Source organism: Anolis sagrei, chromosome 6, assembly GCF_037176765.1.
Source record: "Anolis sagrei isolate rAnoSag1 chromosome 6, rAnoSag1.mat, whole genome shotgun sequence".
Lineage (NCBI taxonomy): Eukaryota > Metazoa > Chordata > Lepidosauria > Squamata > Dactyloidae > Anolis > Anolis sagrei.
Window position 1 is genome coordinate 95,217,893 of NC_090026.1, and position 23,124 is coordinate 95,241,016.

Sequence of the window (23,124 nt, forward strand, 5' to 3'; positions counted from 1 at the left end):
CTGCTGCTGGTGGTATCGTCGAAGCCTGCTGCTCCTCCTCCTCCCATCCTCCTCCTTCTCCGCCTCCAGCAGCAGCAGCAGCAGGGTCCCTCTTCCTCCCCGCCCCCACCGAGCGGCGCAGCCTGCTGCTCTTGCCCTGGCTGCTCTTGCCCCGCCCCTGTGGATGGCCCTTCCACTGCCGGCGCGCCCTGTCACTCCAGGCTTGACAGGGAGCCAGGGGCGGGGACAGCTCAGCTGGCCACCACCCCGCCAGTCTACCTGGTCATGGGGCCTTCCGTTCCTCCCCCCCCCAATCCTCCGACCCTTTCTCTTCCTCCTCCTCCTCCTCAGGCCGCGCCGCTCGGAGATGCCGAGGGCGAGGGGGGAGGAAGAGGAGGAGGAGCGGCAGGCCCGGTTATCAGGGAGACTGGTGGGGTGGTGGCCAGCTGAGCTGTCCCTGCCCCCGGCTCCATCTCAAGCTTGGAGTGACTGGGCAGCGGCGGCAGGAAGGGGCATCCATGGGGGCGGGGCAAGAGCAGCCGGGGGCGACCTCTCCCGCCGACCTCCTCCTCACTCCACTCCCAGCCACCCACTCACCGTGAGTATATGGCAGTGCAGAGGGAGGTTTAGGGCAATCTGCACTGCACAACTACATGATCCAGAATACGAATGGCAGGGGGATGTACAAAAACAAAAAAACCCCCCCAGAGTTGATTGGATTATCACAGGGCCCTTCCAGGCAGAACTTATATCCCAGGATCTGATCCCAGGTGTTCAGTTTATCCCAGATTAAAAATTAAAAATTAAATTTAAAAAATATTGAAAAAATATTGAAAAAAAAGGGCGCCATCTTTACAAAATGTTTTGTAAATATTAACGAAATTTCGTAAATACCGAACTTTTTTAAGGGAAAATTTTGTTATTATTTTAAATATCGAAACAAAAAAAACCCCCAAATACAAATCGATTTTAGAAACAAATTTTTCCGTTGTTACCCAGGCCTAGCAAATACCACTATTGGGGCAGAGAAAGATTTAATCTGTGCTCTGTAAGAATTTAATATACTATGCTGCTATATGGAGGGAATTGCTGGGTTAAATAATGCAAAACAATAATGCTAAAGTACCAACATATGAGTAATACCATAGATGAGATAAAGGCTTTTATATGACAGTTTGAAAAGGCTGGAAAAGTATTAATTTTCTATAATTACATTGGAATGCCAGTGAAGATAAAACAGGGGAAATAGCACTCAGTATTTATGCCGTGAATTTTTAACATGGTGTATGAAAAGTAGGAAGACAGAAATAATTCAGTGAAAATCTGCATTGCGATTCACAATGCATCTAGGATTTCAGACAATGGAAATGAATGATAATGTTGAGTGACAGTTCCACATAGTACACTAGAGACTTTTTTGTTTATTCAGTAACAATTTCAGATATGGAGGGTGAAAATGGAAGATGCAAGAACATTTTGTTTGCGCTGAAAACAATGCATTTAATTAGGAATGATTAAACTTAATGGCTATAGTACCAGTCAACAACATGCATTGCTTTGCCTATAATGTTAATCAGTGGTGGACAATTTATTGAAGGCCCCAAAACCATGGCAGTAATGGTGGTGGCATCTAGAACCTAATTGCCTTCCTGTAGAAATGACCATCAATCAAATAGTTAATATAATATAGACTGGAAATCTAAAGGAGACAAAATTCAGTGCCAGCAATGTATTCCCACAATATGAAGTCCCCAACAATATCACAAAGTACTGTAGCTAAATGAAATGCTTCTTAGGTGTGTGTGGTTGTCAGTGCATGATTCATAGGTGGTAGATTTTTGCTTTCAAATGAAATCCAAAATTTTCATTGCAATATATAGTCCAGACCACTGCTTCTTAAACTAAATGGGATCTCCTTAGCTTAATGTTGGAGGCCCAAAAATTTGGCATCAGTAAAGGTTTTCTGAATGTCACCTAGTGGCTGTTTTAGACATTTACACAAATCTGTTGTGCAGTGTTTAAAGTGGACTTTGCAGAAGGTGCTTCACTTGGACTTTATAAAAAGAAAAAGCAGTCACTTTAGCAAGCCTTGCAAATGCCAATTCATTATCAATAAATGTTTGATTTTCATATCTATTTCATATACTTATATACATGGGGTCAAGTAAAAAAAAATATCAGGCCAAAATGGGTCACAAGTGGAAAAGTTTAACAAGCTCTGGTCTAGATCATACATCTTTTTAGAAAGAAGCTCAAGTAAATACATCTTCTGATGCTGTAAAGACATCATTAACAAGTTCTTTTCAATGTGTTTTTCTTTACCCTTCAACCTATTGAGATCTGTCTTTTTCTTTGCTTCTTTTTTCCTCCCAAATGTGCATGTTTTGAATAGTACATATTGCTTGGTTGCATTTCCCCATTGCCTGATGGGTGTTGTCAAATTATGCATGTTTTTCTGTCTACATTTTTCAAGTGTGCACATTTGTTTAGATACATCTCCATCTGTCCATCAACATGTGGATCCTGGAAAACAAATCACATCTTTCCTGTGGATAGTGCAATCTTGAGACAAGCCTATTGACCTTTGGAGTGAAACTGGATCCCTCATGCCACCCTACTTAGAATTACCTGTAACATTTTAGTGCTGTCACTTTTTATTCATAAGTATCACACATCTACAATCCACAGTATCAACCCAAACCTTTTATAGGCTTTCATATGGAAACAAATTGCTTCCATGCTAAATGTTGGAAACCTTTGGAGCCAAATAACATTCTGTTACTAAAATTTTGCATAACTAGAAATCTAAAGAAAACAAGCATTTGTTTGCATCACAGTTTCAAAGTGACACAAAAGTTGATTCACATGTTTGGAAAAGGGTAATGAGGAAAAAATGAACAAGCACAGATAACCTTTCTATTTTTGTTCAAAGAATAATTTTTTGAAGTAGGCTCAAGTAACACACCAAAAATAGACTGTGTGGTTTAGAAAGGGGTAATTATCCTACATTTGTTGCTTGAACATTAATGAGCAAACATATTTGCATATATGAAGGAGAAAGAACTGACTTAGATTATTGACTTTACACAAAGCCATGTGAAAGGGAATCTTTTGAGAAAAAACTTTATTTGAGAAAAGAATATATAGACTTGTATCAGAAGGCAAAATAGGGAACATACAAACAATATATTTACAACACAAAACAAGAGTTCACCAAAGGTGTAAAATATAATAAATACAGTAGATTTAAAATGTGACAATAAGAAATATGGTTGTTTATACCCAGTTTTCCTTTCCGCTGGTTCCAGGTAACTTCTTAAAAAAATTTTTTGGATGGCATGTAAGTCCACTGGCTATACCGGGGTAACTCTCCTCAACTTCATTATAAAAATATCTTTATGGTTACAGAATGTTGAAACCTTATCATACAAAACTTGTCTTGAATTAAGATTCCTGCCCTCAATTAAATGTACTTTAAAAGAAGTAACCCATCTTTTTAGAGTAGGTTAAAATCAGACTGTATGGTGGGAAAAGTGTAAGATGCAAAATGCACTTTCCCTGTTGTATCTGTTTCCTGGTTGTAAATACCTACATTTCTTGAGAAAGGAAGAATAACCTTTGCAGTTACATCAAACCCTAAATCTTCACTCTCAGCATCTATCCAACTTCATTTTAAGTGATTTCAGTTGAAAATGTAATTCTGTTCTTTGTTTGTTGGTTGTTGGAGAGGAAATGGCAACAGAACACCCAGTCACATAGATTTGAGGAATGCCAGCTATGCAACTTTTGAAAACTGATGGGTAGGAGTTTATAGTCTAGGAAAAACAGAGTGAGTGTTCCCTATTTCCACAGCTACCCCTCTGGATGACTCAAAAATATTCTGGTTCAATAATATCCAAATTTGCTTTGGCCAGCTTTGATGTCCTCCAGATGAGTTGGACTACAACAGGGCTGGAAAATGGTGCGTAGGATGGAGGTGGAGATTAGAATATTACAGGGCAAAAAGCTGTATATTAAAAATGGGCCTAGAGACAACATGGAGTGCACTGGCCAAACATTTCCTATTGCTGACCCATGGTTTCTGCAACCCCTTATTATTGATCTGATCCACTGAGATTGTGACAACTGTTATCAAAAACACTTGGGCAGCACTAGGCTTGAAGAATGCTGACCTAAAACTTGGGATTACTTCATATATTAACATTCATATCCTGATGTGCCTTCTGTGAGGATGGAAGAAGTGCATGTGTATACCACTACATGAGGACTTCCACGTGTCTGTTTTGCTGTGCAGATGAATTCTGAAAAGGTGCAATGAGCCACAGTTGTTAGAACATAGGTATGGGCATCCAATATCTACTTCTACATGCAGTGCAAGTTGTATCAGGACTTTCCCTCTCCTTCTCCTTGTTGCACTCCATTGTGGCAACAAGAATTTTCTCTAAAAGCTTTCCTTCTCCTGAAAAGTATGTGTTTAGATTGTATGGTAGGCTGCAGATAGGAGGGGGCATCAATGATTCTGGAGAAGGCAGCTGGATACTTCTAGAGAAAGCACCCTTAAAATTATGTCATTATATCCTGGTCAGTGTTTATTAGGGCTGGGTAACCACGGAAAAATTTGTTTCTAAACTCGATTCGTTTTTAGGGGGTTTTTGCGTTTCGTTTTTTAAAAGAATTCCGAAATTTTTCTTTAAAAAAGTTTGAAATATACAAAATTTCGTAAATTATGAAACAATTACGAAACAATTACGAATCGATTTGTTGATGGCGGACACAATTGCACAATATGCAAAAAAACCCCTCCAAATGGGACAGGGGGAACTTCTGAAGCTTCCCTCTCCCTCTGTTGTTGACTGTTGGTGTGATAATTTATTATTTATCACTGATAAAACAAACAACAACCCTAAAACTTGCACCAGACATACAGAAATAATTTTGAAACAATTACGAAACAATTACGAAACAATTACAAAATAAATTGAAAAATTTGTTTCGATTTTTAATTGCTCCTGCATGGCTCAATATCGGATCGTAAGTTAATTTAAATACGAATTAATAACGAATTACGAAATTAACAAACGAAACCGCCTAGCCCTAGTGTTTATATCTGTTATGCATGATGGTGTGTGTGTACATGAGTCTTCTTATATCAAAGGAATATAAGTGTGGCATGATTATTAAGGATGGGGCAAACTTTATTTGCTATTGGAGGATCTGCTAGAGTTTTTTTTTAAATTAAATATTTGATGTGGAAGAGAGGGATAAAATATCTTTAGAAATGATAACATGTTTTAAGAGATGCCAGAAAAGAAGATTAAAAATGTAAACACCATATACTTATAAGGAAACATTTCCATTTGGCAAAATGGTTTTCTCTGTTGAAATGCACAGTGCACCTTAAAGTATCTTAGAAATATAAATCTTGTAATACGAAAAAGCCTGACAAGAATCACAGGTTAGTTCTGGATTATCCATATTAAAGGGTCTTAATACAGAGAATTTTTAGGTTAACAAAATTAAACCTCTACAACAAAGTAAACATATAAAAAGGGAATATAAAGGAAATGTTTCACTGGAAAGCTTCCTTAACAATTTCCCTCCTTGCTTTGTTATTTTCTTAGACAATAAATCAATTCATCAAGTGCCCTTTAGAAAACAGAGAATAAAACTCTATCCTCTGTTTCCCTTTGCCCCTCTTACATTCCAAGGGCATGAATCACTTGGACTTCCTGTTTCCATAAGGCATTTCCTGTCCACCTTCACACAATTACTTTTCTGCAAGAAAACACAAGGGACCTGACACAGCACTGGCTTAAGTAAACAGCAGTCTGTACTGCATACTGAATTGTTTTGATTTTATAGGATTCAAAAGAGCTATAATCCTTTAAGAGGCACAACTACATACAACTGCATGCATGTCTTGGTAAATATAGAAATATTGTTGAAAACTATTTTCCAACCTAGCCTCTGATCTTACATACCCTGGAACAAATGTCATAAGAGCTACTAGGCCAAGATGTACCCCTGGTCATGGCACACAGAATCATTGACATTTGCAATTCTATTACATGGTGAAATTTGGATTCCATAAGATTCTGGGTAAGCACACTTAGACTTTGGTTATTCCATTATTCTTGAATGAATGGCTTATTGTCTTAATTAGGAGAGAAAACTGTTCTGGAAAACCCTGGCTTCAAGATGAGTACTGGAAACATTGACAAATGGGCATCACAGTGAATGTTTGAACTAAGTGCTAGATGGTGTGTTGTCATGTCATTAGTTTTTATTGAACACAAGTAAGTGAATGATGAAAGAACAGTTCATATTTGTAATTTACTTCCTTGCCACCACCATCCTGATACAAATATAGGCATATCATGCATGTAGCTGGCATAAAATGTTGCACATGACACATATCTTCAAATGAAACAGATACAGAGAGTGATAACAGAAGATGGGGCACAAAAGTAAAGGATGTAATAAAAGGGGAAAAACATATTTGAAAGTGCATTCCATGTCTGTCTTCATCTGACTTCCACCTTGTTTTCCTCCAGGGCATATTGTATATACAAATCTCAAATCACTGCTTTTTGGGCCAGTACCTAACAAGGAGGAGGAAAACTCCCTTCTTTTTAACAGTGTTTAGGACTACAGTATGGTACATTATATACAAATTGATAAAAGTGTACATAGGTAGATGTTAAAGACATTGGAGAAATGGAGAAAGAACCATTTTCTGGTCTAATCAGCAATAACTGATCTCCATAATAAGTTTATAATACAAGAATGAGTTCCATTTCACTAGAACTAATGAAGTAGAATCCATTAGAGCTAATAGGAATTCTATTAAGAACCCAAAGGCTTACACAGCAACAAGTGTTCTTCGATTTAACAAGCACTTTCGCACTATTGCGTAAGGTGTGAACACATCTGCCGTTGTTAGATTCGCTGAATGCTAATAACACGCAATTCATTTGAACTCTGCGAATGGAAGAAAAAACAACATTTTGTTCACTAAGGATTCAAAAATGCTTATCATGACAGTACTCAGATAATCACTTTAATTACGAAGCCTGGAGCTAAATCTTTGCCTATTACCTGTTGAATAAAAGCTGCTTTCTCCCCAGATTCCATTTGTTGAGTTTGAATATCTTCATCACTGTCCTGTGGTTCTTCTTTCACCTTCACAGCCGTCAAAGGCTGTCCCAGTCTGTCGTCCAAATAGCTATTACTGCTGTCATCCTTTGTGCTGCTTGCAACAGACGGAGCTCTTTCTTCCACCATAGAATGTTCTCCATGAAGTTCTTCTTCAGCTTCTTCTAAACTGCCTGGTTGTTTTAACTGTTCAATAGATTTAGAAAGCATCTGAAACAGAGAAAGTTGGTGACTTTGATGGAGCAGATACAGAAAGTCAAAATAAACATGAAATATATCTTGGCTTTGTTTTGAAATACAGAAGAATGTTCCTAGACAGGATTTGCAACTGATATTTCTTCAGATAAGTTAAGAAGTTGCAGAAGAATAAGAAGCGGCAGAAGTTACAGCTTTATTAACTAGAGCAGGAGTGGGAAACTGCAGGAAATCTAGGGAATGCATTAGCCCATCTGAAGATGATGGAGGGCTACACCTATTATTTGGACATCAGGACATTGTCACCATGTTTTTTAAGCTTTCTGGGATCATTTTAGGTCCATGAGATCCTTTTCAACCTCCGGAAGTGAGGCAGAAGCAGTTTTTTTTAAGTCCCTTCCTTTCTGCCCCAAAAAACATGATGGAAAGGCCTTCCACATTCTCTAGAGGACACTTTCAGACAATTTATTTTTGAAAAACAATGCTTTAAAAAATTCCCTGGGTGCCCAGGGGTCTCTAAATGGATGTTATTTTGGAAAAAAATGTGAAAAACACCTGACCCCCCCCCCCATGGGGTCCTGGGGTGGCCACATGCAGGCTGGGTGCTGCACTCTGCCAAAAATCTATTTAGAGACCAAAGAGAGAGCTATTGAAGAACTTCCTCTACTAATCAAGTCACAATGGAGTTCAAGATTATTACACAAACTACTAAGAGTATTGAAAACTGTACATATCAAATATGAAATGTAACTTTCCTTGTCTGCTTACCAATGAATTATCTCCATATACTTCGTTGTTCTTCTAAATGAAATGAGTGGCATTTAGCTCTAGAAAGGGACTTTGAATTTTCGGAGAACCCCCCCCCCCCATCCCACTGTACAGCTTTCCTTTTTTTTCTTTTTTTTTAAAAGCCTTTCTTTAAAAGGATCATGCTTGTTTTACTGGTTCTTCCCAACTTTCTGTTAAGTTTTAATGGTGTAGTATAGGTCCTGGTAGCAGGGTGAAATTGGGTCTCAGACCAATCAAAGTTGACTCACCTTCTTTACATGTTGCATGAAACTGTATGAAATTTTACCAGGACAACACTCCAAATAATTTGATTATTATATTGTATATACCCTGACATATTTATGAAACCAAGCATTTGAACAATAGAGGCAGCAATTTAGAATGAGACCCAATTTGTGTGAATGACAATGGACTGACCTGGACTATGATTTCAAACCTGTGTGATTTAAGCAATGTTTTAGTAATTTTAAAGCATTAACAAATTGTTTTAGTTTTTTTATATTATTTATTACTGTTGTTGGCATTGAATGAATGCCTATTGTGAAGCCACCCTAAGTCCTCCTCTGGGGGTGAGAAGGGCAGGATACAAATATGTGAAATAAATAAATAAATAAATAAATAAATATTTTTGGGAATAAGGATGTAGACATACTGCCCTTCCTTATCCAGAAAAAAATGGCTTGGTGTAGCCTTGCTTGTTCTCCAACTTTTCTCTAATGACTCAAAACCACATCCATTTTTCATTGTAATTGCTGCTGTCACAACGTGGCATCAGCAGCCAGCAATAGAGAGGGGATCCCAAGCCAGGCTTCCATTTTCCCATCCGATTACTGTAACTACTGTCATCATAGGTTTCCTTTGCTAGAGATGTTGTTATTATGTGGTGTAAGATCCACCTCTTGGGAGCCAGGCCAGGCTACTTAGCCTTTTCCAAAAGATCACATTTTAGATTATAAAATTGCATCTTCACCCAGCCCTCACTCTGCCCTGTGACTATTTTAGATCCAATGGTTCTTCTTTTTATTGCTTTGGTAAAACCACACCATGTCAACAACTTGGCTGTCACTGGTTGACTGATGGAACTCTTAACTCCAGTAGTTTGGAAGATCATAAGAATAATTACTACAGCCTAAATATTTTAACCAATACCATTTAGAATAGAATGAAATTTTTAGTATAAATTAAAATTTATCCAAAATCAATAAGCTAAAGCACTGATTTGGGTTCGATTTCACCCGATACACAAAGTATTAAGGTGTCCTGACAAGCAATTGTGTGTATTACTTTCCAAGATACAATAATCACTCAAAATCCAAATATACTCTTCCACCCACCCAGCAGCAGTAGCAGCAATAAAATAAAATAAAATCCCAACCATTCTCATCCCTTCCCTGGCTGAACGAGCCTTCCAGCCATGTGCTTGGGTTTATAAGCACCAATGGCTGCCAGACGCTGGGTAAGCCCTCCCCTTTACAAAACGTAAGCCCTGATTGGCTGGGAGGCAAGCACTTTAATCAAAAAGGCTTTCTCATACTTCTGAATCAACTTCCAAACCATTGAAATCAATGGCCAGGGTCACTTTGGAACTATAGGGGACTTCTGACTCGCTAATGCATGTGAAACTTCTGACTTTAGTTTTGACATCTGCAATTTCCAAGCAAACTTGCCCATGCCTATTATTTTCCTAGGTTTACGTTTTTAACAAACTTGGGTTTCAGAAGTAGAAATAATATGTAAAGGATAGAGATAGGTTCCTACACCACAAAAAAGAAGAGCGGTTCAACATGTTTCAATAAACTTTGTATTCAAAACTGGTAGTATTATACATAGGTGAAATCAAACCACCAATTCAAGTAAACCTTGCTTAAATCAAAAGCATTTTAAATTTTCTTTAGATTACTTGAAAGCATCTTCTGAAATGCATCTTTTTTTCTTTCAACTGTCTCCACTTTTCTTATGATATCTATTCCAGTGGTGAAACATACAGCTTTTAAAACATGCCAAGGTAGCTAGTGAGGCAGGCCAAATCTGCTTTCTCGTTTTCTTTCTGCTTTCCTCTTTACACATGTTCAGTAAGGGATTCTGGAAGCCACTATTCACCTTGTCTGTTGTATGTATGCACACACAGCTACAGTAGGGTCACCTACAGTAGAACCCTATTCTTTCCCCAGTTGAGCTTTCTTGCATTATTTACTGGAGACACACTGCTCCAATCCAAGTTTTTTCTTTCTTCATCCCTCCTTATTAATCTTTACAATGCCAATGCTGCAAATGTCCAGCTAGACTGAATACAAGAAGCAGGGAGGTAGTTGTACTAGACTCCCTTGAAAGGACTTTGAAAAAAAGGAGTTTCTTTGCCAGAGGCTTTATTAAATAAAGTATGCCTTCATAATGCCAGTATTTTTGAAAGGATTATTGATAGAGATAACTTGTGTATAGATAATAATGAGGTGATATGATAGAAAAAGTCTAAATAATATTCTTCTGTTCAGAGACCCAAAGATTCTCCGGTTGCTTCCAAGATCAGTGAAGAAGACCAAGTTGGCAAAGAAATGGACTACTTATCTCCAAAATGGATAAGATATTCTGATGGTTGGAACATCTGTTCCTGAACCACCAGGAATGGCTGGCTGCTGACTAGCTAACTGAAAAATACAAGTTGAAACATCTGTGTGACAGATAATCATCTACAGCTACATGAGTCACTGGTGCTGGGCCATCTGTAAAACATTCCATATGCCAGTTGCTCGGCATCAGGTGGGTTACCCTTCAAGAGAATCCAAGAGAGAATGTGATCCAGACTCCAGCCCAGTTAGGAAACATATTTATTTCCTCACTATACTTCTTCGGCGTGCTTTCAAGTTCAAAGTGAAGAGCTCTTTTTCTTTTGTGATCCATTATAGCACTATTCCAGAGCTGATAAGGCAGATGTTGCAACCCTCGTGTGACATCTGGGCCAGCACACATAAAGAGCACATTAATAGCAACAGACTAGATTAATCTGGTGATATCCTCCCCACCCACAAAAACATACATAAAAATCAATGCAAAATATACGTGCATAAAAAAACAACAAGTTGGCATTAACATTCATTTTTCATAAGTGTGACATTTAATTATGGTGAAGCCGTCATTGAAATTCAGATGACAGTCCAGTTAATATCATAAATTGAATGTAAAAATAACAATATTTTGACTTCACCTAATGTAACTAAATACTTCCTTGCCAAGCACTTGCCTCAAGATGTTTCCAGCTCCAGATCATAAAACACATATGGCAGATATGGAAAATACAACTGCCGTTTTCAAAAGGTGCATTTTTGCAGTGGGGGAGAGAGAATTGGAACTGGGGGTGCATTTATTTGTCTTCTAACAGTTATTAACAACTGTGAAAGGGGAAGTCTTTGAAGAATCAGTCAGCACAAGAGAAATAAATAAGGAGATCACTTAGAACTAAGCAGGCCATGCCATCAGACAATGGAGTTACCATCTTAGCAACTAGATAGTCAATTTTACAGAGGAAAAAACAACTGTACTTAGATAATTTGGTGGAGCAAGGATACTGGGGCTGTGCTAGAAAACTGGATGCCTTGATACAGAGATGTGAAAAAGCAAAAAGTCTGGTTCAAGAGGTCTTTAACACTGTATTGGGTTGAAAGGATAGAAAGCAGGGAGAAAAGTGAAGAATTTCCTTTTTGCTTACCAAACCAAGAGGGGCCATGTCATGTGGGGTACAAGCACTTTAGAAACTATGATATGACAAAACAGATTTTAATACTGTTTATGGGAGTTGCTATTCTTTCTGTCCTGCTCTACTCTAGCTCTGGGGAAAAGAAGCAGAGGCATGAATCCATGCTTGGGCTTTGCTTGGAAAAGCTGTAGATGAGAATGGATAATTCACATAACAGCAGAGATGACATTTTACAACTGTTTCTTTTGGTTTGGTATCCAGTACTAGGCTTGCACAGGATCTCTTCTGATGTCTAATCATTGTTAGAAATAGGGCCCAGCAGCAAGAGCAGAGGCAGGAGGAGCAACAACTAAACTAAAAATGGATTTTGCTGTTCCAGCTGCAAAAGATCCAATGTCTGGTCCTTCCTGACAAGTGCATGGGCAGAAAGACCATTCTGACACGGTGGCTGTCATTTAACATTTCTCACAATAATCTGGAATGATGCTGTGTTGGTGACACTGTGGGAAAACTTTTTAAATGTTTTGGTATGGAAGCTCCAAAGAAATATCATTCAAATGATCACTTGGTGTGTGCATCTGCATGTGTAGCTTTTCTATTATGTGTGTGTATATGTGAATTATATACGTATGTGTATGTGTGTGTGTTTCACCTATATCCAAAAAATATCTGTCCATTCATCTGTACTGGAGTGAGCAACCATGAAGGACATTAAAAGTGGGATAGAAATAAACACAAGCATCATCATTTTTTAATCTTCCTGGACCTTCTCTTCAACTATACTAGGAGTTCTCACCTTTTTAAATTCACTGTTCCTCAGACTGTTGAGGGGCTGGACTGTAGTTTGAAAAAAAAACATGAATAGATTCCTATGCACACTGCACACATCTTATTTATAGTCCAAAAATTGAAAGAAAAATTCAATATTTAAAATGAAGAACAATTTTAAACAATATAAACTCATCAGTATTTCAGTGGGAAGTGTGAGTCTGCTTTTGGCTGGTGAGATAGTTAAGTTAATTAGGATTGTTGTTATTGTGTGCCTTCAAGTCGTTGCAGATTTAGGGTGACCCTAAGTCTAAAGTTCACGGCAAGGGCCAGGTAAATGACCTTGGAGGGCTGCATCCAGCCTATGGGCGTTAGTTTGGGGACCCCTATACTAGAGGGTCATACTTTTTTTCCTAAAACTATTAGTTAGGGTCATACTTTCTTTCCAAAAATATTATTTAGGGCCTGAACAAGATGGTTGTAGGGCTAGGGACACAGATTGAGCATTGCTCTGCTTGGACATCTCTGGGGACATTATTATTGTTGGCAGAATTTTTTTTGTTTTGTTACTGTGGGTGAGCTTTGGGCAACTACACAAAAGGACTCACAGAACATAGCTATTAAAGTAGATGGAACATAGCAAAATGGGGAGAACATTTTCTTGGTGTAAAAATGTGTTTTTCCTCCAAACCTTTAAACTCCCACTTTTTGAGAACCCTTTTCTAGCCACCATTCTAATATCAATTAACAACACAAGAATATGTCTTATGTAAAGTTATGTTAAGAGTTTGATATAACACTAGTATTTATTCTGGATTAATTCCAAAGGAATACAGAATTATTTACATAAAGTTATGATGTCCAATACAGAACAAAATTACCGACAGAGGCAGTGACAATGTCTTAAACCACCAAAGGTGACAAAACACCTTGAATTAGCTCCACATAAGAATACTGTCAATATCCAACATGCAATATATTTTTATAAGAAAAACATTGATATATTTTGTTTTTATCAAAACAAAACAAAAAAGACAAAAACAAAAGTGAACCTCAACTATTTTTTCATATTTTAAAATTTTAATTTTATGCTCTAGTGATGATGATGATTGTGGTTATTTCTATCCCGCTTTTATTTCACAGCTGAAGTAAAACAATTAAAACCACTCTGAATGCAACTTTAAAATGTTTCTACTGTGGCGGGACAATGTCTACGGAAATTTTATAATAACAATAGAAGCTAATCTATCCTCTTGTTTGAATGTTGTCTTTAACTGGTATTCTAGATCCAGCAATCAAGATAAATTTTCAAAAGAAAAAAAAATAGATGAAACACTATACAAAAACCTGATGAATGGGTCCCTATCTAACAGTGAGACAGAAAGCACTTTAATTGTGATTCTGCAAAGCTGTTTCAAATGACCACATCCAAATTGTACAAATTGTTCTTCTCAAAACTAGTTATATGAACATTATTTAAAGTTGAAACATCATTTAATGAACAGTTTCCAGCCAGTGGAACTTAAACCATTTCATGGCTTTTGTTTGCAGGAAATTAAACTGTAAGGAATATGCATTAACTAAAGTAAACAGTGGCAGCAGCACAGGAAGTATTTTGAGAAATTAGTCTAACCAAGAGGGAACTTCAAAAGGCAACAGTACCTGCTCCTCTCAACATAGAAATATGGTAAGTAAATAAAGCCGCCACAAAACACAAGCTCTACAGCGACTCTTTTCATGCATTTCTCTCAAAGTGTAAGCTTTCATAAAATCCATAATTTCCTGAGAGCCTTTAAATGAAATGACTGCACAGACTTTCAAAGAACAAAGCATTTGGAGGGTCTCTAAAAGGAGCATCATAAAAGAACTGAGATAAGTCTGACTATATACTAACTAAAAACTAATCCAAAAAAGCATTAAAAATTCCTAAGAGAAAATTTATATTACACAGTTTATCTAAAACCAATATCACACACATGCATTTAACCACTTGCTTGTCTAGCCAATCAAAAGCCCCAATTTTCCTTGTTCAAAATCTGTAAAATTCTTTCTGATATATTTCCTCTATTAAGTGAACACTGTTTTTCAGAAGCCAGCAAGTTGTAGTAGACTACTGGTGTACTGGGAGATCAGGGTCCAAATCCATGCTAAACTGCGTGTGTGTGTCAGGAGTGATTTGAAAAACTGCAAGTCACTTCTAGTGGGAGAATTGGCCGACTGCAAGGCCATTGCCCAGGGGATGCCTGGATGTTTGATGTTTTACCATCCTTGTAGGAGGCTTCTCTCATATCCCCGCATGGAGAGCTGGAGCTGACAGAGGGAGCTCAACCCACTCTCCCCACATTCAAACTGCCGATCTGGTGATTAGCAGTCCTGCTGCTACAAGAGTTTAACCCATTGCACCACCGGGGGCTCAGCTAAACTATAGGAAATATGACTTACCCAGGATTCACCCACGATTGCTCTGTGGGTTTCCATAGTTTTGCTGCTAAACTATGGAAACCCAGTGAGTGATCCTGGGTGAGTCATATTTTCTCAGAATAAGAACTGATCTGCAAGCCCACTCCCCACAAAAAGAAAAACAAAACAAAACCTTAGAATAGGCTCCCCAACTTGAAGTCACATAAAACAAGGTGATATTGGGGAATTTCTGTGGTCTGTTATATGCCACAGGTTTCTAACTTGTCTATTAAGATTTTAAATCACCATCAGACTGGGAAGTCATTTAGAAGCTTGAACTGCAGTGGCAAATTGATGATGCTCAACAATACCTCTGATTTCTAACTAATGATCATATAGAATTTGTATAACTCTTGAGCCAACATCTCAAAATGATTCGGAATGCATGAAGATGAACAAGTTGGTCTTAATCCAAGCATACGAAAGGGGCTTGGAATGTATAAGGCTGGGCAAATTTAGCCTTAATCCAGTCAAGGTGGAAGTATTACAGGTAAAACAATCAATTAGACTGGATGGAGAAATGCATGTGGCCTAAAGCTTACATATAGGAAGTTTGACATGTTCTTGGACTTGGCCATAATTGAGGAGGCCAGGAGTGTTTTTAACACTGTAGGCTACACGTGACTCAATCTAGAGTCACGTGTAGCCTTAGTTAAGCTTGCCTTAATTATTTATGACTGGGTGACATCCAGACTGGACTACTGTAATGTGCACTATGTCTTAAGATAGTTTGGGAATTTCATATGGCGCAGAATGCAGGTGCCCCATTTTGCTAATGGCTGAGTGGTCAGTTCATGTGACATTGATATAGTTGTATCATTGCTGGTTGCTAGTGTGCTTCTGAGACTAATTTAATATGCAGAATTTAAAGTCTTAAATCATTTGGGCCACTCATGTCAAGTTACTGACACTTGTAGGTTATCATAAGCAGAGCCTCTTGTCTATTATCCATTGCCAATAGCAGGTAGGTTGATGGGTTTACAGTTCTTCTTATGTTCTTAATGATTTTAGATTAAAATTAATAACCTAGTTTACATGGTGTGGGTAGAAATGGCATCTTTCAAGATATTTGTATGGACAGTTAATTGGAGTTAAAAAAAATAAGAGTTCTGTTGTAGAGTCATTCTTTCTGTTCCAATGACAATTAGTTTAACTGGTGTTGCCAGACATCCTATCCCTTTTATTGGGAAGAATGGAGTTCAAAAAATGTGATCAAAGGACTCTACAAGGAAACAAGCTGTCATCTAGACAGACTTATATTAAATCTGGCAATAACAAAGTATCCTTAAATGGAAAGCCCAGTTCAGGTTTCCACGCATTCATTTTTCAAAAGCAAGGGCAAGACTCTCCACTGACTTCTGGATGAGATGTCAAAATTTGCATTTCAGCTAAAATGATTTGAGAAGGTCAGCATATTGCATCCCATAGGTATAAAGCTCAGAGTCCAATGAGAAGGTATACTGTTTCCCACATCAAAAACATGATCTCTGACAAATGACAGAAGAAACCATGGGGGATCTTTTCTCACTACAAGGGAATCATGAAAACCTCTTGGTCCAGTTGATTGTTTCTTTCTTCTTATAGTAGAAACAATCTAGAAAAAAATCTTTACCTTTGGCCTATGTTGGCTTTGACCGTTATCACTCCAATCATAGGTTGGCTTATAGCTGGAATGTATTAACTCTATCAAAGGAAAGAATGTGATTGATTCGTATAATCTTGCAAGGTTGAAAACTTCAGAGGTGTTCTTACAGAGGCCTTTTAGATCTAGAGATGAAGCTTTCCAAAGTATTCACGTGACTTTTATATGACAACACAAAGAATCATTTTACATAAATGAGCCCATTTTTGCCAGGCATACCACAAAGAATTTTTCATTCCTGTTGTGCACTAGCTTTTGAAAGTTCGCAATGACAGATAGCTTTCACAGCTATCTTTATTCATACTTTAGATATGATGATTGAAAGTGATTTTGCAAGTAACATTGTTGCCACCAAATAATTAAGTGATGTGGGTGTTAATAATACCTTCCTTTTCAGTAGTTTCCTAACAAGCCACATGGTCATTGCAAGTGGCCTTTTGTAACCAGTTTTAACTATCCATAGTTTGAAACTGTTTTCTAAATATTCAAAACACACTTTGATTTTGCCATTTTATATTAATTACACCATTTTACAATTGTGTTATATGTAATGGGACTTGAACATCCATGGATTTTTATGTTCCCAGTGGGTCTTGGAATCAAACCCCAGAAGAGACTAGAAACCCATTGTTCAAACCTGTAGATTTCCCAGTTCATCTTCTTCCTCCTCCAAATGGCCCTTCTGTCCAAGATACAACATTCAGAAATGAAAGATTGTGGCATCCTGTTTCTGGAATTTTCTCCCCAAAAATCTTCACTAGATGCCATGACGGCCTTCCCAGCACCAAGCAGACACATTTTCACTTCTCCAAGTGTTTTTATTCCTTTTTTTTGTCTTAAATCTAAATCTAATATTGGTTAATATATTTTATTTTATTTTAGTTTGCTTTCTAAACTGAAGTAAGGATCAGGATACAAGAACTCTTCAGAGAGTGCTGTGCAACCATGGGGAAACAGTACATGTGATTATTAAAATTATTTTTTTTCCTAGAATGGAAGGGATCTTTCAACCACTTTAGGGTAAAACAGGCTTCCAAAACTTCTGACCTACAAACAGATGAATGTCAACATACCAGGGGCAAAATAAATCTGCCAGACAGGAACTTAAAAAATCAAGGGATATTGTCTGCTGCCTGGAAGATCAATAATGTGGGGTCGCATTTGAGTTAGTGATCTACTATAAAAGAAATAATAATGTGTATGAAAAGTCAAGAAAAATGCAAGATGGTAAGCTGGCTTACTCTCTGAAAAAAAAACTTTGGAAGGCAACTAATCAGTATTTATTCTGGATACTCTGGCGGAAAAAAAATCACACAGGTCCTGTCTTTCAATCAGTAATAAAGGGTTTCTTTTGTTCAGACAATTACAGGAAGGTGGAATATTTTGAAAACCTGGAAGCTCCAAGATGTACCTATGCCATCTTGATTAAACATATGGAACACATAGTAAATGAAAAGCCAAGTAGAGTCCAAGTTGAGTAATCAAAACACCCAAGTTGAGAGGGGTTAACATGCAAGGATCAGCTTTGAACTTTGAAGTTCTCTAGTCTTCATTTTTCCTAATTAAGATGAGATTTAATAACCAAACCACTGTACAAACTATGAACTTAAACTCAAAGTTGTGTTTCTAATTTGGTTGGGAATTCTTAAGAGATTCCAAAGAATAAGCACCCCCATGGGGGAACAGTTCTCTAGTGAAATGTTTCACCTATGAACACACTTTTAAATTTTTCATTCTTTCATGTGTTTGCAGATTACATCCACAACCATAATGAGAGAAATGTATGTTGATAGAAGTCTTATTAATTACCTAAATCGTGAGAATGGGTTTTATAGGGGCAGATATCAAAAAAATAATGCATAAAATGTGGAAATTCTGTAAAGCTATCTCTCCTTTATATTTTGCAATAGTTAATTATGCTGATGAAGGACATGTGGGAATTAATATAATAGTCACAACCCACATTTACACAAAAGATAGTGTCACTTCATTCCCATATTTTGGAATTGACATTTTCAAAACTGGAGTAATTAAAATTAAGATATTAAGAAGGAATATTTAAAATTAAAATTCCTGCCTTCCTTCCTTCTTTCCTTCCTTCCTTCCTTCCTTCCTTCCTTCCTTCCTTCCTTCCTTCCTTCCCATGTCTTCCCTTTTCCATGTCCAAATACAACATGAAAGTCTCAACCATAGTTTCTCCTTTCACTTGAATTGCAGAACTATTGCAACCAGCTTTGGAACTCTGAACAGGTTAGGGTTGAAAAAAATGTCTGAAGAGTTTTAAGAGTCTATCTTGTTCCTAAGCAGCCAAGGTTCACATGAAATAGAAAACGATAGTTAATTGGAGATTGCACTCATGATTACTATGAAAGGATAAGAAAAGGGCTCTGTATATATGAAGGAAGCCTTGGTTGTATCTCAGTTTATCAAGCAAAGGTACAGTAATCTAAACTGGTTACATTTCAATGCCATCATAGTAAAAAAAAATAGTGTATGCTTGCAATTTCCTACAAGATGGTTATGGAATGTCTCTGGCATATAATCTAGCAATCATATTTTTAAATAAAGTGTTTTTTTAAAGCATGACTTATTGAGCAGTGATATATAATTTTTTAGTTTGAATTCCCCCATCTCCTGCAGATTATGCAGATAGCTATAGATTTTTTGTACAATAGGTAATGAATCACAGACTTACTTTGTTCATGTGGATCTGCTGTTGGTACTGTTTTTGCTTCTCCAGAAACTGTTGATGCTGTTGTTGAATTACTAGTTGAGCCAAGGTACTCTGTGGCAGTGGAGCTGACTGAGTTCGATTTAGAGGCCGATGTCGAGGCAATTTATGTGCAACTCTTAGGCTGGGTGAGACTCTTTCTTTTGTTGCCAGTGGTGACTGAGGATGAAGAGGGACTGTACCTGAAAGCCAATGACACTCCACTCATCAAATATACAGACAGTACTATTAGGAAAATTATAAGACATTCTATTGGAGGGGGGAGACCATGGGGACATATGTGCATTGAAGGAGAGCCCTAAGAATTCCAAAGTGGGCATGTCTGAGCTTTATGGCTCTTCTATAACTAGGTATTTTCCGACATCAATGATGGTTATCTTTGCTTATATTCTGACATTCAGAATGAAAAGTACATGCTAATTAGTGGACTTACTCTAAATGTTTCCTTTAGCAATAAGAGAACCAACCCTATATGCTTCAGATCCAGTCTATCTTTGAGATCACATCTCTTTCTATAAACTGATGCAGGCCCTAAGGTCTTCTGGGGAAGCCCTTCTCTCAGTCCCACCTCTGTCTCAAGTATGGTTGGTGGGGAAGAGAGGGGGGGGGGCTTCTCAGCGGTGGCTCCCGGCTTTGGAATGCCCTCCCTCCAAAAAATTAGGGTAGCCCCCACCCTCCAGGTTTTTTGTAAACAGCTGAAAACATGGCTTTTTACACAAGTTTTTGACCATGATTAGGGATTATGAATCACTACATTTGTAAACTTGGTAGGTGGTCACTGTTGTACTTTATGAGGACAAATATCGCTCATAGCCACTAGTTTATAGCTTGCTCAGGTTTTTAGTATTTTAATTGATAGGGGTTTTATTGTTGTTTTATGTGTAATGGGGTTATTATTATTGTTATTAATTCAACCTTTTATATTTTGTTGTATGTGTATTGTGTGGCACTACTGAGTGCATCCTGTGAACCGCCCCAGTCCCTCCGGAGAGATGGTGGTGGGATACAAATAAAGTTATTAATTATTATTATTATTATTATTATTATTATTATATCAGTTGAAAGCAGAACCACAGTGAATAGATTTGCACCTAGCATCTCCACCTAAAAGGATCAGTTATCCCGAGATGCTAAAGATTGTGTAAGATGGATAAAGTATTCTTGTGTGGAATAAAGTCCAGTCCTAGCCTTCCATAACTTTCAGGAAATGCACTTCCATGTAAGTGAAAAATATTACTCTGGACTAGAAATAGAATGATTATGTAAAAATAAGAAACCCTAAAAGCATTTCCTGCATAAAATACTTATATAAGCAGAAATATACTGCACAAAAAGTCTTTATTTGCAGAAAGAATGCAACTTTGCATTAATAGGGCTCAAGAATTGTTTTCTGTTCACTTTTTGAAGACTGTTTCACAAGAGGAAGACAACAGCTAAAATTATTGTTGGTTTGTTTTAGAATGAAATTAGAAAAGAATTACAACTCCACTCTAAAGAAACGGATCTTTACCTGTACCCAGAAGCTTTTGCTGCCTCATTTGTTCCTTCAATAACAAATGCTGGAGAAGGGCCTGATGACTGCTGTTTGGCTTCCCTTCTAGGATGACAGGCTGAGGGGCTGAAGGCGACATGCTTCCCCTGTACTGCCCAGGCAAGATCACTCCTTGCCTGACTGCTTGGGTCTCACATTTCTGTTTTTCTCTGAATGGTGAAGATGCCTTCACAAACAAACAAGCAAAAAAACAAAATCATTCCAAAAACTAAAGGCTGAAACCTATTTATCAAATTACTTAGGAATATTTCATGATCACAAATTAAGGTTAGACCCAGGAAAGGTTTTTTTCCCCTTTGTGAAGTGATTCTGAAGTTGTCCTCTGAGTCTATTCCTCTTGGAAAATAGACTTCTCTATTTTCTAAAATTCTGGGTTAAATCAGGCAGAGAAGCAGGAAAAATGAAGAAATAATCCCTCATAGAAACAAAACTTTTTTTGATTTTGATGCAATGAGATGGCATATTCCCCTTCTAATGTCTCTCAGGATCCAAGGCAAATCTATTGCCTCTAACCATTTCTCGCTCCTGCTCCAGAATAATCTTTCTTGTTGCTGCCATTAAGGAGGATGAGGAAGTCAAATAAAATTTGGAAGTTGCTTTTGTGCTTTTGTTTGGCTACCTTATTTTCTCTAGTGCTTTTCTTATGTTCTTGAAGTTTCAAAAAGTGCTACATTATATGACCCGTTTTCCATTTGTGGTGGGCAAAGGGTCCCTTCTGAACCAAAAGAAGAGAAAGGCACTGATCTATCACCAAACAGGACTCTTGAAAAATGTCCACAACAGTAGAGTGGTTTTGCTGTACCCTTGTGGCTGAAGGATTCAGATTGCTCACCTTGTCATGCATACAAAGGTTATAATATTTTCAGTAGCTAGAGCATAAATTCTCAAAATTTGAATACATTCAAGTTCAATAATAAAAATACAGAATGATTTATTGATGTAATGTATTTCTGGAAAGAAAAGTCCTTTCTAGCACTTATGAGTAGAGGAGCAAGTATTTTTACAAGTTGGATGAAAACAGCATATTTTCACCACATTTCCAAAATTAATAAAGGAGATGAACTAGAGTGGCAGAACTCAAATGTAGATGGAGTAAATTCTTATTAAAAAATTTTGCCAAGTGCACATTCTCCCAAAACTTTTCTAATTACTCCTTACTTACAGAAGTCTGTGAAATGACAATATGTTCACAGAAATAATGAATAAATGATATTTGAGGAAAATGTAGAATATCATTGAGAAGGGTAACATCAGCAACAAAATATGCAGTCAAAGTGAAAATCATTAAGTGCATACCAGCTAATTCATTATTTTATTTTGGAGAGGATGTTTAAAACAGAATGCAAACAGGATTTATAATTTTGGATGGAAAATCACTGTATCATAGGTTCATTCATATACTTTTTCATGCATAAAATATTACTTGTATTTACTTGAGTCCAATGTGCCATCAAATCTAATGTGCACCTAAATTTTCAAAATCCTGGAACCAAAAAAGTATTTGCTGGTGAATGCAATGCACAGTAACAAAAAGCACCCTCTTTGTCATTTGGCTAAAGAAGATGTGCATTCCAGTGGAACTGTTGCAACAGAGGGGTTGTCCTTCCCCAGTAGCCAGTCCCAGTTTGAAACCTGGCTGCAGACCTTTGGACCAGCTGAAGTTTCTGAACACTTTCAAAGTCGGCTCCATGTAAAGTGCGGTACAGTAAACAAGACAGGATGTAACTAAGGCATGTACCACCATGGCCGGATCCTACTTCTCAAGGAACAAGATCAAAGGCCCTCCGGGTCACCACAAGTAAATTTAGGAAGACCCCAAACTGCAAACCTGGGTCTTGGGGGGGGGGGTATAATCCCATTGAGCAGAGGCTGGATCCCTGTACTTTAATCTGCCTTCCAATTGACCAGGAGTACTTCTGTCTTGTCTAGATTAAGTTTCAGTTTGTTTGCCCTTATTCAATCTTTTGATTTATTTTATTCTATAATAACATTGTCTTTGTGTTATGTGCATATAAGAAATAAATGAATTTGATGTTTAGACCTTGATTTCATCTCTAATATATCTATAAAAATACACGTATTACAAAATCCAAAAATAACAGAAATCCAAAACTTCTGGTCTTAAACATTTCAGATCATGGATGTTCAAGTTGTAGATCTTA

At 37.4% G+C, this 23,124-nt stretch overlaps 1 protein-coding gene across 11 annotated transcripts in view; it reads right to left on the bottom strand.

Moving 5' to 3' along the window:
- The window catches only part of HDAC9 (histone deacetylase 9), a 491,112-nt gene that overhangs the window by 208,344 nt on the left and 259,644 nt on the right, over positions 1–23,124 (bottom strand). For 10 of the 11 annotated variants that reach the window (XR_009631775.2, XM_060782133.2, XM_060782132.2 and 7 more), the window contains 3 exons: positions 20,921–21,128; positions 19,375–19,592; positions 7,078–7,344 (listed from right to left, as the gene is read on the bottom strand). Coding sequence is in view for 10 of the 11 variants with exons in the window: in XM_060782133.2 (XP_060638116.2) it covers positions 7,078–7,344; positions 19,375–19,592; positions 20,921–21,128 (693 nt within the window). In the remaining variant the exon portion in view is untranslated. Of the gene's footprint in view, positions 1–1,112; positions 7,345–19,374; positions 19,593–20,920; positions 21,129–23,124 lie in introns of those variants that run through there. The other variant, XM_060782138.2, reaches the window with a different exon arrangement.